General features: G+C 30.4%; 2 protein-coding genes across 2 annotated transcripts in view; one reads left to right on the plus strand and one right to left on the minus strand.

Moving 5' to 3' along the window:
- Positions 1 to 3,252: 3,252 nt before the first annotated feature.
- Positions 3,253 to 5,364, minus strand: LOC110426894 (nudix hydrolase 18, mitochondrial-like). Its single transcript, XM_021442226.2, has 5 exons — positions 5,099 to 5,364; positions 4,241 to 4,343; positions 4,046 to 4,129; positions 3,832 to 3,960; positions 3,253 to 3,714 (listed from the first exon to the last, which is right to left on the minus strand). The coding sequence occupies exons 1-5, from the start codon at positions 5,194 to 5,196 to the stop codon at positions 3,583 to 3,585; spliced, it is 546 nt and encodes a 181-aa protein (XP_021297901.1). The 5' UTR covers positions 5,197 to 5,364; the 3' UTR covers positions 3,253 to 3,582.
- A 7,374-nt stretch (positions 5,365 to 12,738) lies between these two features.
- Positions 12,739 to 18,774, plus strand: part of LOC110426985 (uncharacterized) — an 11,082-nt gene continuing 5,046 nt past the window's right edge. The window contains 1 exon segment of the mRNA XM_089785401.1: positions 12,739 to 12,784. Coding sequence (XP_089641527.1) covers positions 12,739 to 12,784 — 46 coding nt within the window.

Raw genomic sequence — 18,774 nt, forward strand, 5'->3', positions numbered from 1 at the left:
CTTAGACCACTAGAATTCTAAGAGGAAAGGATACAACTTTTTTGTTTACTACATCATCGAGTACAGATTTGATCGTGGTCAAAATATTTGTCTAATTTGAAGCACTATAGTAGAATGCATAGATTGAACATGAAGTAGTACTTGGATAATATCTTTCACTCAAGAAGTCCAATTGATGTAAGTCTTAAGCCTTTGAAATGCTAAGAGATAGAGCTAAAATTTTCATGTTTACCACTTCACTTAGTTTAGATCATATAGAGGTGAATATTGCACTAAAATATGCTTGACTGTTGCAGTTTTGCTCAAGGCAACAGGTGGAGGAAGGCTTAGACCTTGAGTTACTCAAAGTTGCAGCGCCGAGGAAGCCAAGGCCGTAGTGCTGAGTAGAGCAAGGTTGTAGCATTGATGAAAGGAAGTGCACCATACATTTTTTTAAGGCTAAAGAGCCATGGTGCCAAAAAATCATGGTCGCAACGCTATTGTAAGAAAAATTCAGCGTTGCAACTCCAAAAAATATGGCCATGACATCGGACGATTTTTCAAAAATAAAAATTTGATGGGATTTTGAAAATTATGTTACTTGGAGCCTATTTAAAGGACCTTTTTTAGAGGTTTTGAAGGAGTGGCAACAAGCAACTACTATAGAGAAAAGAAGCAATGAACAAAGCTAGAAAACAAAAGAATTTGAGATTGCAAAACTTCAATGCTTAGGTTCTTTCTCTACTTTTGTGTGTTTTTTTTTTATTTTCTTTGACTTAGATTTATGGCTAAATTTCTTTAGATGTTACTTTTATTAGTTATCATGAGTTAAATTATCTTTCCAAGACTATGGCAGACTTTAACATATAATCTGAATGTTTATTTCTCTTTTATTTACTATGAACGGGTATAGTTTTGTTTATTCAAATATGTTCTTAATACTTTTGATTGCTTGGTCAATAAATAATTGATTTGTGAATCTAATTGAGACTCGACAGAGAGATTTTAGATTAGATTAAGGTTTGAATATTCTATGTTCACGTCAGTTAGGTGATCTGATTTGTGACTTGGGTAGACATATGCCAATTACCATATATAGTCAAATTAGAATATTAGTTTAATGAACCTTATTTAATTGATTCCTATAGACATATGCTGACCCAATTAAATTAGGTATTTGTGCAAGCATCTCGATGAAGACTTATACATAACTTTAGATTCTAGGTTAGTAGAACCACCCATGAATGTAAATAATTAGATAAGTCGGTATTAGATGAAGTGTTGAATGAACTCATAATCCAAGGTTTTAGTCTATTGCCTTTTGCAAGTGATTTTAATTTCTGTTAGTTAACTTAATGTTTGTTTTAATTTTGTTTTAATTAATTTTTTTTTGAAAATTTTAGTTACTTAAATAAAATTAATTTATTATAAATTTTAGTACTTATCAAAGATTTAGGAACAAATCTTTATGGGAATGATACTCTACTTCATCACTATATTACTTGTTCGATACGTTTACTTGCGTATGCAAAATCGACAACAGTCCCTTTGTACTCATTTTTAATATTAATAAAACATTTTTATTTTATATGACTGCAGCAGTTGCGTATATGTCATTTATTATGCTTTATGGTTTAAATATTGCATTTCCCTAAACTAATTTTTGGCTATTATTAATGTTAAGGTTTTGATTAGTTGCAAGAATTGGAAATAAATAAGTATATGGTGTTTGTTTGAAGGATTTTTAGAGATAGAGAGCATACTAATCAGTGCAACTTCTTCTGGCTTTAGTGTAGAGAAACCCAACACTAGAAACCTTGATTGTCTTTTAAGAATTGTTTTGGTATAGAGTTTAGGGGAAAATTATGAGGGAGAAAAGGAGAAAAAATATGTTTTTGATATGAAATATAAATTGAAAGAACAATTATGAGAGAAAATATTTTGAAGGAGTAAGAAGATCTTATTTGAGGGTATATGTACGAATGAAGTGAGGGGCCCATTTATAAGTTAATAACTCTTTAAATCCCAATCTTAATCTAATTTAATTTATATCTAAATATAAATTACATAATTACATATACGAATTCAAATTAGATCTTCTTGTGTTTGACCTATTACATTGTTTGGCTTGGTTTAAACTTTTTGAGTCATAACATAATTGATATTTACACATATATTCATAACTGTTTTGACTAATAATAATAAAAAGAACACATGGCAACTTGGAGAATTGAGAAAGGAAGGGGTAGAGAATTTGGATTCTAAATTTCCACCGTTTGCTTTCTATATGCGCCAAGGTCAAGAAGTATAAAACGTAACGAAAGAAAGAGTTTGGAAAATGTAAAACAAATTCATTACAGATAACATCATATCTAAACATTAATTAAAGGGAAAGGATAAGTTTTTATGTCACGATATCAAAAAATAATTTTAAATTATTTAAAAATTTTAATTAAGTTTATTTTTTATTATGTTCAATCAAGTTTTTATATTTATAATTTGAGTCAAATAAGCTCTTATACTAACGAATGACTAAATGTCATTAATTAAAACTTTACTTGTCATTTTATATAACGTAGTGTTAATGTGATATGCTGACATATAATAGTAAATGATGATGTGATATATTGATATGTTATAGTAGATGGTGACATGATATGTTAATATGATATGATAATGTGATTATGATAATATGATTATGCGGTTTTTTTTACCTTCAATATCTGAGTTATATAAACATAAAAATAGAAAGTGATGTTTTAACTAATAATAGTTAATTAACTTATTAGTTATAAAAACTTATTTGACGTAAAATAAAAATATACAGACTTAATCAAACGTAAGTTTTGTTTTGAAAATCAACTTGATTGAATGTAAATAAAAAATAAAATTTAATTTAGAAGCTTTTGAAAACATTATGTCTTTATTTTCCACTTCACTACTTTTACTTTTACAAAATGCCAGCTAAACAAAATTAAGATTATTTAATTTTCTAATCACATTTTTCCTTTAAGCCATATAACAGCAGTTAGTTTCATGTTACTCTATTAGACTCCATTTCATCCATTTTAATTACAATGTAAATTGAAACTCATAATCTTAATGTTTTGCAATAAAGACAAAAGGGTTAATTTCCAGTTTGAAGTGAAATTAGGGTAATTATCCTGATTTAAACTCAAAACACATGGAATTCGGAATATCTGCTGCCCGTGCAGACAAGTCGAACAAGGTGTTGGGAACATGGACAATATTCAGCAAGTATAATAACTATACTTTGAAGAAACCAAATCCATTAGTCATTCAGTCTTTTATTTTCAGTAACTATATTGTACATTGTTCAACATATTTGCAGACGCTAAGTAACATAACTGGACATCCCAATGGAGATAGTAGCCACAGCTTCAACTGCATGCTAAAATGGAGGGAGTTATGGGCCTGAATGACCTTGGGCAAAGCTAACAAGCTTCAGTTCTGAAGGGACCCTGAATGTTCTCATTTGTTCTTTTCTGTATTCCTTCGTGCCGATCTTTAATTTCGGTCTAACTGCAAACTTCTTGTGCTCTGGCACAATTTTCTATTTACAAATCAGCTTGATATCTTGGGCTAACATAAGGAACAAGGGGCAACTTCTTCCTCATCGAGTTGGTGCTGAGACAGGAGACGTTGTTCTAGTATATCTAATGCTTCCTTCATCCATGGGTATTGGCATGCTTTTCTAGCTTTATCAACACTCATCTACACAAAATTCAAAAAAAAATGGAATATGGTCAAAACTTTGTCCAACAGATCAATTTTTCTTTTCATTTTTTATTTTTGGTTAAATTAATTGATTCTAAGCAAAATTGAGCATACCCATTCTCTTTGACGAACATTCTTCTCTGGCCAGATGTCTAACTGCTCTTGAACAAGTAAAGGGAACATGTACCCTTCATAATGGGCGTCATGTGTCTTACTCTTAAAATTCCATTTACCCAATTCAGGCTGCAAAAGAATTAAGCTCCAGTCACTCTATATAACACGATCAATAGCAACAGAACTTCATTCCTAAAAATAAGCAAACACTGACCTCAACAATGCCTCGTACACCAGCCTCCTCTAGAGTCTCACGAGAAGCTGCATCCTTCTTGGATTCATCTATTTCCCAACCTCCCTGGAAAGAGTATGTACTGAATTATGTGATAAGAGATGAATCGAACTGAAACAATCTACTCCTGTTATCTTAGCATGTTACATAATTTGTTCATTTCAATTGTTCAAGTACCTTGGGAAATAGCATTCCTTTGCCTTTCTGTGAACTGATGACGAGGACTTCCAGTCCTTGGTTTTTCCCATCCAAGGAAGTTTTATATCGGTAAGGGATGCATCTGCACCGCAAAAGAAGGAAAAATGTTCAAGTTCAGCAACCCCTGCGGCGGCATATAATTCTGGGCAAACACTACTCAACACCCGATACGCTTGTCAGGTGTCAATCAAATGCAAATCATGCTCGAGAATTCTCCTTTTCCCCCATTTTCTTAAAGAAAACACTATTAAGGAGTAGCTACAGAAGTCAAGAGAACAATGAATGATATGTCCCACTTTCTTCAATTTTTTCCCATACAATGTGGGCCATACTCTACGAGAGCAACAGGCATATTGTTGAAGTAGATGGTGGGCATGTCGGCCATGTCGGCCCCATTAAGCTTCTAAACTATATATGAAGACTTTTACAAAATGGTAATAGAATAAAACAACAGAAGAAAGAGTTTGGTTTATGCACTCCTTAATCTTATCACATCAAGGACCTGTTTGATTTGTTCCATTCGATTGAAAAACTTTTGATATCTAGTGGTATTTAGATAGAGTTATCTAATAGTAAAGAAACATTAAGATAATTAGTCTATTTTACTGTTACAAAAAAACGAAAGGCCGCTTTACAAAGTCATCAGCTCCTCTTCCTCTCACAAGGTCTGATAGCTGCCTGCAGGAGTTTTATCGCCGAGGGCAATGGATTTAACTATCAAAAAACAAAGCAAAACCTACCTAGAACATGGGTTTAATCAAAGAAATGATGGAAACTTGAAAGACTTTGAACTGGTTGAGAGAAATTAGAAGAGAGAGAGAGAGAGGAGAAACCAACCCGACAACTAGGCGACGACCCTTGCTGTAACGCTGCAAATGTCTTCCTGTTCGAGACACTAAGGGAACCACATTCTCTTGAGGTAACAAGGCCACCATACCGACACTAGGGATGGTATTTCAAACAGAAACACTCTGAATTATGGAAAGGAAAAGGAACAACGCCGTTGATGCAGAATCCTAAGGGCACCGATTGTTTTTGTGCTAGTGGTTATGGTATTACTTAAGACCTTGTGAGAGAAAAGCGACACGCGATACGACCCATTTTAATAATGGTGGAGAGAGAAAGAGACGTCGTGGTTAATAGGGAGTTGAGCCTAAGCCTACCTGGCGCCTTGCATGAACCGAAGACGACGTGTCGCTGACGCACCACGTGAGACAAGGCCCCTACCCCTACCAATGGAGATATGGAAGCATATCAAATCCGTGTGGGAAGGAAAAGAGTTCTGACATCGACCTACACATGGTTGGATTTACACATCCACCCAACTTGTCTTGAATTTTTTTATTAATATTTATTAAGGACATAAGCAAGTCAAGCTACTCGCAAATTATTTATTCTCCAACTTTTCAATAATATAAAATTTTTAATATATGATTAATCAGAATGGTACAAGTATAATAATTAAAGTTTTGAAATTTTTTAATATTAATTAGATATTTTAATTTTTATTTGATATTTCAATGTTCAGTATCTTATATGTACATGTGCACATTTGAGATTCCATTTACTAAGATGCAATCGGACGAGGAATATTAAAATGAAGGCATTTTAATATACATCTATGTAAATCAGCAAATTCTGTAGTAAGGTTAACTTTAATGTAAGGCTATGAATAAGAACCATTAGGTTTAAAAAGTTGATTTTCAGCCATTGATCAATAAATAAAATAGCAACCTGTTTACCCAACAAATAGGTTACGCACAAAACCTAAATAACCTAAAATAAATAAAAATAAAACAAAATTAAAAACAAATAATTAATAAAAATATTATTTAAAGTGGAAAAATTAACAAAGAGAATAACAGAATATTTATGCAAATTAATAATTTAAACTTATATTCTTGGGTAAAAAATATTAGATATTGAAATTTTTTTAAATAAAACTTATAATAAAAATGTAATATAATAATCAATATTTTAACTATAATTATTTTTATTATTAACTATTTATAAATTAAATTTTATAAACCGTTAAATACTTTTAACTCAATATTAAAAAATTTAATTTTTAATTTTAATAAAAATTATTCTTATTTTTATTATTATTCATTTATTTTTATCTTAACTTAATTGACTTCTTACATTAAATCTCACACATTTATTTCAATATTTTTACAATGCTTATTCTACTTTTATAATTTTTTAAGTTAATTTTTACTGTTCTACATCAAGGTTTTTAACTACTAATTTTCACAATAATTTTTTTTGTCAGCCGTAAAACACTTTAAACTCAAGAATAAAAAGTTAAATATTCAATTTTCAGAAAATTATATTTGCTTGACATAATTGACTTGTTACATTAAATCTCACACATTTACATCAATATTTTGATAATATTTGTTCCACCTTTATAATGTTTTATGTTAATTCTTACTACTGTACGTCAAGGCTTTTTAACTACTAATTTTCATTATAATTCTTTTTATCTTTACTATTATTCATGTATAGATTAAAATTTGTAAACCGTAAAACACTTTAAACTTGAAAATAACAGTTTAAATATTTAATTTTGTCGAAAATTATGTTTGTTTGATATAATTAACTTTTTAAGGTAAATCTCACACATGCACATCAATATTTTGATAATGCTTGTTACATTTTTATTTTTCATTAATTCTTACCGTTTTACGTTAAGGCTTTTCAACTATTAATTTTCACCATAATTCTTTTTATCCTTACTATTGTTTATGTATAGATTAAAATTTGTCAGTTGTAAAAAACTTTCAAATTTCTTGAAAATTTGAATTAAGATTTCATAAAATCCAAAATCTCAATCTCTCCAATTTTCAGATTTGGTAGTAAAATTTGACCCAAATCTGCTAGTGACGGGCTACCTTTTATGTGGACAGTAAGAAAAAAGAGAAGAAAGAGATTTGACCCAAATCTCTCCATGCCTCAACGAATGAAACGGCTTGAGCTTTTTTTGGACCATCAAGCAAATTGTCTCAAAGCCATTGAGGAAATGATGAGGACATATGCTCAAGCATGTTAGCATGGACACAGCTACATTCCCTGTATTGCACTTTGATCCCACCTAAGGTGAGGATGACAATGCTATTGTGAAAAACGATAAGGATTAACTTCGTCTGCAAGTTTGGGGGAGTATTTTCTTTCTTTAATTTTAGAAACATTGAGGATAATGTTCACTTTAAGTTTAGGGAAAATTTTTATATTTTCTTTTATTTGTTGTATTCTTGTTTTAAACTAGTCCATTTGCATGTTAGTATTAGGAATGTGTTGAAATATTAAGCTAGAGTTGTACACCAATAACAATTGATTTATCTATCCAATGATGAAAACTTATTGCCTTGTTATTCTATTTACTTTAAATAAGCATCAATATTGTTGTAGTATTGTGTGGAATTCTTATGCATAGCATCAATTTCGAATGTGATTTCCATATTTGAACACTATGTTTCTTGTATTGTTTCATAATGTACAGTTAGAAAATGAATATTTGAGTGTGAATCTTTAAACTATGTTTTAGAATTTTAGAATTTGTTTGATCTTTTCTTAAGATGAAATTCTAGGTTATACTTAGTTAGGGAATTACTTAGGCCACTTTTGGATCAATTGGGCTTTTTCAAGCTACCCTAATCAAATTTTATCCTTAGTACACCCCTTTGAGCCTAAATTTATCCTTTTCTTTGTCAACCAAAAATAGATTATCCTACCTTGCAATGAAATTTCCAATTCCATTACCCTCTTTTCTAAGTATGCATATTATTTTAAGATTTATATATATATGGATAAAATGTAAAAGAAAAAGGTAGAATGAATGAATGAGAACAATTTCCAACCATGATGTGAACCATCCATTCTACAAAAATCAAAGAAAACAAGTTCAAGGTGAATGTTGAAATGTGAGAAAAAAAAATTATGCATGTGAATGAAAAGTAAAAAAGAAAGAATAAGGTGTACTTGGTGAAGGAAGATAAGACTATATAGATTCTAGAATAATTATGTGCTTAGGGTGAATTGAGTCTTAATATATCCCATATCATACCTTAACCCTAGTTGAACATTACAAGCTGAATAAAGTCTTAAGGATCCATAGCTAAGTGATGACTTACATTAGTGGAGAAGGAGGTGAAAAACGAACATATGAAATTCTAAGCTTTCTGAGATTTGTATGAACATAATGTTTTCCGAATTGCATGATTTGCCTTATAAGAAACTTTACACACACACAAAAACTCATTTAAAAAATGAGCATGTACTTGGATGAAACATGAACTTAGATAATATCTATATTTGATTTTGAGTTTGGAAGACAAGGTCATTTATGAGGAAATTAAAGATGATCAATGATTTAGTGCATTCTCATAGTGGATGTCTTCAACTATATGGTTTCATTTTAGTTTTTGCTTGAGGACTGGCAAAATATTAAGTTTAGGGGTGTCATAACTCTATTATATAGAGTTATTTGACCACATTTTTGGGTATTGATATAGTTAAGTCTTTGTGTTTTAAGTAGTTTTTAAACGACATTTATGTTTTTGGTTGATTAGTTTAAAGCATATGAATTTAGTCTAATTCGTGTAGTTCTAGTATATTTTCATATTCAAGGTCCTATTTTAGGACAATTCTAATTTAGTCCTCATGTTTGTAGGTTTTCAAATGCATAAAGTGGAATGATGATGAATTATGCAATGGAGACTAAGTGCAAATTTTTATTAAATAAGTTATAGTAATTTAGACATAACCTGAACTACAAAGATTCAATCATTGTGATTCTTAGACCATAGGAAAGTTAATAGGAAGACCTATAACTTTCATGTTTATCAATTCACCCAGATCAGCTTTGAGGTAAAAGAAAATTGTATTGCAAGATGAAGCACTGTAGTAGTCTGCACCAAGGTAGCATAAGGAGGAGCGGCACCGCGACCTTGTAGAGCTCTAGGCTGCAATGCCTAGGAGAAGCTGCATGGTAGCCATACAAAAACCAGAGAACCCAGTATCACATCACCCAAGGAGGACCTCTGTGGCTCCAGATGGAAGAGGGCAAAAAAATTTTACAAGTCAAGAATGCTACGGGGCCCCTAGAGTAAGGTTGTAGCACTCTGACATGGATTATGAGAATTTAGTCAATCAGGAATTGTCACTAAATAATTAAAGGAGGGGGTTTAGAAAGAAAATGAATGACAATTTTTGAGAGAAAGGAAAGGGTTTTCAATGAGAGAAACGAGAAGCAATCAAAGGAATCGAGGATCAAGAATTAAAAGAAGTTTTGATGTTTCTTTACTTTTCATTTCTTTCATGTCTGTTTTAAATACAATGATAAACTAGATTTGTTTTCTAAGTTATGAGATATTTCATTATGTAATTTGAATATTTGATTTTTCCTTACTTGATATTAATGAAAATTGCATGGTATATTCAATTCTACACTTAATGCTTTCACTACTTGATCACTTGTTGAGATGTCTTGGGTCTCTGAATGGAACTCGACAGAAGGAGTTTAGAATAGGCTATAGTTTTGAATAGCCTTTGTTCAATTCACTTCGGAGTTAGGCGATAGTTTCGTATTTAGGATAGACATATACCTAAATACCTTAGACAGCCCAGTTAGAACACAAACTTAATGAACTTTTTCTAATTAATTTGCATAAACATATGGGATTAATTTTGAAAAGGTATGAGTGCATGATCTCAATAGAAACGTGTACATAATTTGGATTCTAGGTTAGCCTTGTATTCCATTAATTTAAGTTACGAAAAATGATTTAATTTAGATAAAGTTTTGAAAGACATCATAATCTTAGGTTTTAAGTAAATATTTTTTTTAGTGACAATTTATTCTTTGTTAATTAATTATTTTTAGTTTAATTAATCAATTGAAAACAAATGCTTAGATAAGAGATATTATGATATAAATTTAATACTTAGTAAAAATAAGTACAAATCTCTGTGAAAAACGATACTCAACTTACTTTATATTACTTGTCCAGTCACGTGCACTTGCATGTATTAATCTGATCAATAGTCTCATTAAGCTTATACTCTAATTATGACTATATGACATGTAAGTGTTTTCCTACCCTACACGTGAATTAAATCAATCATTTTATACAATTGAAATTTAACATATGCTATTTCATCCACGGTTTATTCTAAACTCTCTCTTCCAGTTCCCTTTAGTTTGCCTTATCTATCCAATTAGTAGCCAATACATCAAACACATTAAAAACATGATTGAAATAAACAACTCAAACACTATCAATCATAAGTATGAAAGAATATTAAAAATTGAGACTATGCGTTGGGTTCAATCGCAATTCTAGATTAAAAACTTAGCTCAACTTAATTCTCAAAACATCATCTAAAAGGGAAATTTAACCATCAAAACTGAACAAGAAAGTACAAAGATAACAAGAACAGAAAGAACTCTAATAATTCTCAAATCTTCTATCTACAATCTTCCTTGCTTTCTTTGTTAGCTCCAATGTCTCTTTTTCTTAATAAAAACCTTCCTTAATTGTCCCTCAAATGTGCTCTTGAAAAAGAAATTAAATAGAACTTAAGTCCAAAACCAAATAAAAGTCAAATAGCTCAAGAACTCTTCTTTCTTCATTGGGCACCTTGAAGCGTCCTTCTCAATCAGGCACCACAATGTTGACTCCTTCCATGGCTGCAACACTCAAAGCTTTACATTACTTATTCAAGCTCAACTACACTACTTCAAATTTGACATGGTTTTTGACCTCTTTCAAAGCTAAACTAAGCAAAGTGGTAAGCATGAAAGCTGTAGATTTACCTCTTATCTTTCTAATGATAAAGAATCACTTCAATTGGACTTTTGTAATAAGAGATATTCTCAAAAACCACTACATATGCAATTGAAGTATGCACCTAAAATGCATATCCTTCACAAAATAGGTCTTTTTTTTTCAAAGCACACGTACAAAAACATAAAACTTAACTTAAATAATAACAAAACTTAAAACCAAACATCATAAAATAACTTACACAATTGGATCCAACATAATTAAATTAAATTAAATTAATGACTAGAAATAACTAATACTTAAATTAAATATAAAAAATTAATCAAAATTACCAAAAATTATAACCAAATAACTCTACAAAATAGAGTTATTAAAACACAAGTTTGAATTGAATATGGCCAATGCTAAAGCTTGAGGGTCGACTGCAACGCTCTTGAGGTTAACTATGTTCTTCAAAATTCTCAAATTAAGGTTGCACAGTTGAGTACAACCTTCCTCTATTAGATCCAATTCCCAGGAGCATGTATTTTTCAAATTTGGGCTAAAGTAGTCGACTATAAAGAGGCCAAGGTCAACAATGTCTTTGAATTGTCCTATTTTTCATGCAACAAGCTAGCCAAGGTCGACTATACTTGTGCCGAGGTCTATTATGGCTATCTAAAAGTTGAATTGTGCTGTGCAATCTGCTTAAAGTTCGACTATGGCTCTTATAGGGTCAACTATGTCTTTTATAGAGTCGACTATGTCTTCTCTATTTCACAATTCTCCTTTCATTCTTTAACTATTCTATCATTGGATCGACTTGAGCTTTTCTAAGGTCGACTCAAGCTTTTGTAAGATTGGCTATTAACTTGTATCTTCAAGATTCCTTAACTTTTCGGCGCCTTTCTTCAACTCTTTCTTCCTTGCCTTGTTCTTATAATTAAATATTAATTCAAGGCATGTTTGCTCTACAATTTCTTAGTTAAAGATTTCTTGTTTGTAAGTTTTTATGATATTTTCGAATCATGTGTGGCTTTTCAAATAAATGTGTGACTTGAGGGGATGAAAAACATAATTAAGACAATTTCAAATGCTTGACATTAAAACCAAGAGATCATATTACTTTTGTCAAATCAAAACATAATATAATTCAAGGCTAACAACCTTTCCTTCATATCTTAATACCTCATTTCCAGAATGTTGAAAATACTTGAAAACTTGTCTAAATGAACTTCATTCATCCATACAAAGTTTTTACAAGCTGCACTAAGAATTTCCTATATTATCCTTTAACCTAAGGTTGAGGTTTCACACATTACTATATGCTTATTATGATAAAATAATTTATTAGCTATCATAATTATTTAAATAAAACTTACATAACATAATATATATATTTAATAAAAACATATTTACTTTTTGTTTTATGTCAACATTATAAAATTATAACTTAAAAAATTATTAACGTTTTCATTTATGCTTACATCAATAGAACAAATCAAAGTGTTGTTATTAAGTGAAAATAACTATTAATACATTTTTTTATAAATACAAATGAGAACATAACATAGATAATAATTTTGAAATTTTATGTATCCAATTTTATTTTCTTATAGGCATTTAGAAGGTGTCACTATGCCAACATTTTCTAAACTAGAGACAAGTGTGTCATAGGAATAATCTTGAAATTACAATTAAGATTTTGATATGGACAATTCTTATATATTTTCAAATAAGCCTCCGATAATCCAAGGTTTGTTTCTAGTCTTTCTGGGTTTATTGCCGAGACTAATCAGCGTGTAAATAAGTCAAGTTGCCACGATTGTGCAATTCTCAGTTTTAAGGGGATGTTGTCCTTGGATTTCTATGATTAACGCCTTGATCGGGTTTTTTGTGTAATCAAGAGACAATTTGCTTGGTCAAATGCATAGCTTTGGAGGGTAATTTTGTTGCCTATGTTAATGAAATTCTTCATTTTTTTTTTAAAAAAAGGTAATCCAAGGTAAAGAAAGCTTCAGGAATTTCCTTTTTTTTTCTTTTTCATGAGTTGTTCTATTTTCTTAGCAATTTAAATAAAAAAATGAATCTTTTGATAACTTTTTTTCAAAGCTCATGACGGTCCTAAGTTTCAACACAAAACCAAACTAAAACCTAGAAAGGAAAAGGTTGCCTCAATTCCTTGTAATAAAAAAAAAGCCGTTACACAATCTTTGTATAGTTTTATCTATAGATACATCAACAACATCTAGAACAGAAATATCCTTGAAAAACAATTTTGAGGATTTATCACAAATTGCTGTAACTAAAACAGATGCTGTTGGTTTCGTTGATGCACCAAGCTCTAATGTTCCGAATGCTGGAATTCAATCCTATACTCAAATATAAAAATAATTAAGAAATTGAAAATAAAACACAGTGGAATAATAAACTAGCATTCAATTAGAGAAACAGTCGAATCTCACAGGATCAATACTTATGTTTTTTGTCTAATTTTCAAATTAATTATGAATATCCATAAGTTTAAAAATTACATACCTTACTCTAGATATCGTAATCAATAGCCAATTAAATAAAAAATGCTTGTGATGGAGCAAGAAACCCTGAAAAGAGAATAAAATGGTCAAAAATCTTGCAACCAAAATCTTTGCTTGCTCACCTTTAGGGTTTGTCAACTCTTTAGCCACCTAAGTGTTTGACCTCTAACAGAAATTTGCACAATGACCGAATAAGACCATCTAAAAAGTATGATTTTAATTACGCTAGCAAGTTTTGTTTCTAAAACAAAAAGACCAAAAATTGTTATCGAATCTTATTTTTGTCAAACAAAGAAAACTATTTTTTCTTTTCAATTTTATGTAACAGCTGAGAAGTGGATGGAGGCTTGGAGTTTTAGGTTATTAACATAACATATCTATATAACCAAACTAAGTTATAACCATATATACAACAATTGTATTTTAATTCAATTAAGCCCCTTGTGACCTTAATTAATTTTTCACTTTATTGTGGTATATTTCAATTAAGTCCAACTTAATTGATTATCCTTATTTGATTTCAATCATGTCTCTTAATATGTGTGACCCGTTATGCTTCTAACATATTGTCAATAAATGTAAATCCTAATCAAATATCAATTTGATAATTGATTTCTATTTATAGATCATAAGCAGCATCTAGCAATACACCATGACCACTCAAATGTTAGAAAGTTAATTAAAAAATTTGACAAAGCCCTTTAGTGATAAGCCTCTCGATGCAATGTAGTCTTTTCATCAAATATCCCAAGTATGTCATAAAACATGGCTCAATATCTCCTTATATTCCATATTAATTCTCATGATTCATGACTAACCTTATGAATTTAGAAAACTAACTTTTCTCAAATTCATCATACCTTGGCCAAAAACTTTACACAAGTTAATCAATAATTGAGAACAAATGAGGTACATCCCTTCATATCACTTGAGGTAATGAATCCTCTCTTGACCACTCATTCACTTTTGCATACTTTATGGCATATCCAAAAACACCCTATTTAGGCATCTAGTCGCCTCTAGACTCATAGGGGTGAAATCAAATTATGTTATTCCTCATACAAGATGACTTGGAGTCTCAAGTCTACGGACTAGCTGCACAACTATCACATGAGAACATATTCCATAGACACTTAAGTAAAATACCAAATAGAGTTCTCATAGCGGGCCATGTTTAGTGAACTTGTTCTTTAACAAGCACCTACATGTTATCCTCAAGTATCCCATATACTTCAGTCTATGAGATCGGTTGCTTACTTCCTAAGTAACGAGGCTTAACATGTACTAGTCTTTGAACATTATCAATGCCATGTCTTAACAATACAATGACCAAGAACAATTTTAGGAACATGACTTTGATACATAGTGATCTCATAATTGTAACAACTTTACAATTCTCTTGCAAGGCCTTTATGTTCTATGGGCTTAATCCAATTAGTACTTAATAACTCTTTATTATTACACTAACATGAAGGAAAACCTCTATCATATATAGTTATGTGATTAAGTATGCATTAATGACAATCTAAATTCCTTGACCAATCCAATTGGCTCGAGGGCATATACCAACAATCTTCCACTTGCACTTGAGTCAATTGCTAACGTATCCAATATCGAACTTTTCTACTTAGCAACTGTGTGTCTACTAGAACAACTCAAATTGCCATATTTAGGAATATGTTAATTTATATTTTTGACAATCTCCTTTGTCATAATCAAAATACTAATTTAACTTACAACGAGAACTTCATCCTATTATTATGGCTCTTGTTGTTACTTTAACAACTTAGAATCATTTATTAATTCATTAAAACAATGATACAAATATCTCTTTTTTTTAGCCTAAACAAAAGGTTTGTATCCGATTATAGATATAATCATGTAGTTTTCTCTTGTTTTGGAACCATTCAAAAACAGCTGCTCAATCATGACTTTATGTCACTTTTAACATGTAATCTTAAATTCTGTTGTTAAGTGCCCTTTAGGCTCTAACTCTTTAATCCCATTTTGCTTTAATGAGTAACCTATCTGACTCCTACTAACCTGATGATGTACACAAAATATATTTATTTTATTCAATGTATTCAACTATTTTGAATTTATTAAATTAAATATAGATTATTATCCAATCATTCATGTTGTATTATTTGGGAGACTCATCTTACATGAGTAATGCATTAATATGCATCCTACTAATGATTTGTGTTTAATGGATGAATTATGCATCTTTATGCACCTTTATGCATCCCATTAAATCAATCTTTATGCACACATCTTAACCATTAAATTTTATAATTTCATGACCCTTGACCTTTAAAGTGTCATTAGCTCCCACTATTTCTATCATGTATAGAAATCTTACCAAGTAAACTTATTTACTTTCCTTTGGGGAGTTATATCCATAACTTTTATGTATACTTACATGTCATTAGTCATTCATTATTAGTTATGGGATGAAATGCTTTCAAACATTAATTCATGTGATGAACTGGATTTGAAATGCTTTGTGATTCATCTCTTATAAATTCAATAAGATAATCGATTATTATTTAGTTCTAAGCAATCTTGATTTAAATCTAAGATTTCAATAAGAATGCTTCTCGACTAAATATGTTCATAATCCTATTATAAATTCATTGAGTTAGGACTCAATTCTATCAAAGTTATCACATTAATTTCCTTTTTGATTCATAATTAAAAGAAAAATAATCTCACAATGATCTTATCATTATGACTTAGTATTGATTATCATATATGCAGTGTTATACTTAAGGATAAATAATTTAGAACAATTTCAAAATAAAATGAGATTGAATGTAAATATATAAATATAAATCAGCTAAGAATCTCATGCTAACAAAATAAAAATTTATGTTTCCTAAACATAAAATAAAATATTCAGCCATCAGCCCAAAACGAAAACATCTCATCTTAGTAATCATGCCATGAAAACATTAAATGTTCTAAAATTATTTATTGTTCCACAATCTAATCTAGGTCAACAAGCTTGATCACCATCAACTAAGGTTGTCCCCTTTATGATCCTATTCTTCACTACTACTTGTCATTAGTTCCTTCAATATGTCATACATATTAAAACCATTAATAAAGAGTAAGGTATCATATACCAAGTAGTGAAAAATAAATCATCATGCGATTCATACCTAAAATAAAAGCTTCCTTTCGTTTCTTCCCTTTGATGGATTCGAGATAATCCTTGCAATTGCGCCTCCAATGCCTTAGTTTGCCATAGAAATGGCATTTGTCATTGTCTTTATCCTTCTTCACTCCTCTTGTAGGCTTCATACCTTTTAAAGTTGATGTTTTTTCATCCTTGTCTTTCTTAGAAAAATTTTTTTTCTTATTTTGTATTTTTCTTAGAAAAGACAAGACGAACTAAAGGCTTCCTTTTTGAAATGGTGTTCTCAAACTGTGTGAGCATATTCAATAAACCCGAAAGGGTTACCTCAATCTTGCTCATGTTGAAGTTTAACACAAACTATGAATAGCTCTCTAGTAGCAAAGAAAGTACAAGGTCTATACTCAAATCATGATCCATAACGTAACCCAACTACTCAAACTGAGTGATATATCCTATCATCTTAAAAGCATGCAGCCTTACTGGGCTTCCATCAAACATCTTAAATCGAAACAATTCTCTTGAAATGTCAAATTTTCTATGCAACTGTCCTTATCGAACATTTTTCTAACGTTTAGGATACTATTTAGTGCATTCATAGCTTTATGTTGCTTTTGAAGATTTAAAGCCATACTAGCCAACATCACACATGTGGCTTGATCAAGATCATCCATATAAACTCTATAAGCCTCATTTTCCTCATTTGTAGCATCATCATTAGGTTCCTCAAGAATAAAACCATCTAAGACATAAGCCTTTTTCTCTTGTTTCAAGACAATCTGGATATTGCGAAACCAGTCAATGAAATTTGGGCCCATCAACTTGTTTACATCAAGTATACTTCTAAGTGACAAACTATTCGTCATGATTGATTTATATCTTATATAAGTCAACATATATAAAGCTTAGTCATTAACGCAAATTATGTAATCATAAAGACAAGGTTTTAGAATCTTATATGATTATTCTCAATATTCTATCAAAATAATAGTCCTCCTCTAATATTTAGAAAAATTTAACCTTTAAACTTTTTATTGAGCTAGGACTTTTTTCATCCCACCATGACCTTGAGTGACTCAACAAGCCATAATGAAACTAATTAGGTAGGTAATTTAGCTTACCAATTGTATCTTATATAACTCCTAAATCAATTAGGTGACAACTCCTTGTCTAAATATATCATATACATTTTCTCTAACTATGCCTCTAATACTATGCGATCATGTGTGACACATCCGAACAACATGATACTAGTTGAGTAAGACCCACCAATAACTCAAACGTACTCGTGTAAAAGTTTGGGTTTGAGTAACTCAATAAGCCTCCAATTAAAAGAGTAGCCAGGTTATCTTGTTATATAGTGAAAGGTAACTTTTTGACTCAATATGTTAATGAGGGGTTTTTATTTATTAATTCATTAATTAAGGTCTCATTGATTTGATGTTGTTGACATGCATAGCATTTATCTCATTTCACATACATCATATATATATATATATATATATTGAAAAATAAATCTATCTCATGCCAACTACTAAGATAATTATGGACTTTACTAATTCTAATTTCCTTGAGCCACTAAGGAAATTAGTTGGACAAATTTCTAGGAGATTTACACAAACATTGTCTTCAAGTTTTACTTGTACTCTCCTTAAATCTCCATGGCTCCTTTGGATCTCCATCTTCAAATTATAAAATTTTTCTGTCTCACCCTAGTTTTACACTTTGGTGTTACTAATTACATTCTATAATGAAAAAACCTTGAGTTACATTCGAGGAAAGTTAGGTGAAAAAAAACTTTTACAATTCAGAGAAAATAAAGATAAGGCAAGGTGCGCAAACCCTATTTTAAAATAAATACCATAAAAAATAAATTTAACTATCCATGACCTAATCTTCTAAGGTCTAAATCCATGACCATCCTCATGCTTTATAATCATAATCAAAAGCATAGAAATAAAAACAAACTCAATATCACTTACTGATCTTATGTGTTATTTGAGAAAAACATCAATTAATTCACTTAAAGTGCTAAACTCAAATTATTTGGTATTGTTTTATTTCAATTTA

The sequence above is a fragment of the Theobroma umbraticum genome, unplaced genomic scaffold (assembly GCF_002168275.2).
Source record: "Theobroma umbraticum cultivar Fairchild unplaced genomic scaffold, ASM216827v3 scaffold_239.1, whole genome shotgun sequence".
NCBI lineage: Eukaryota > Viridiplantae > Streptophyta > Magnoliopsida > Malvales > Malvaceae > Theobroma > Theobroma umbraticum.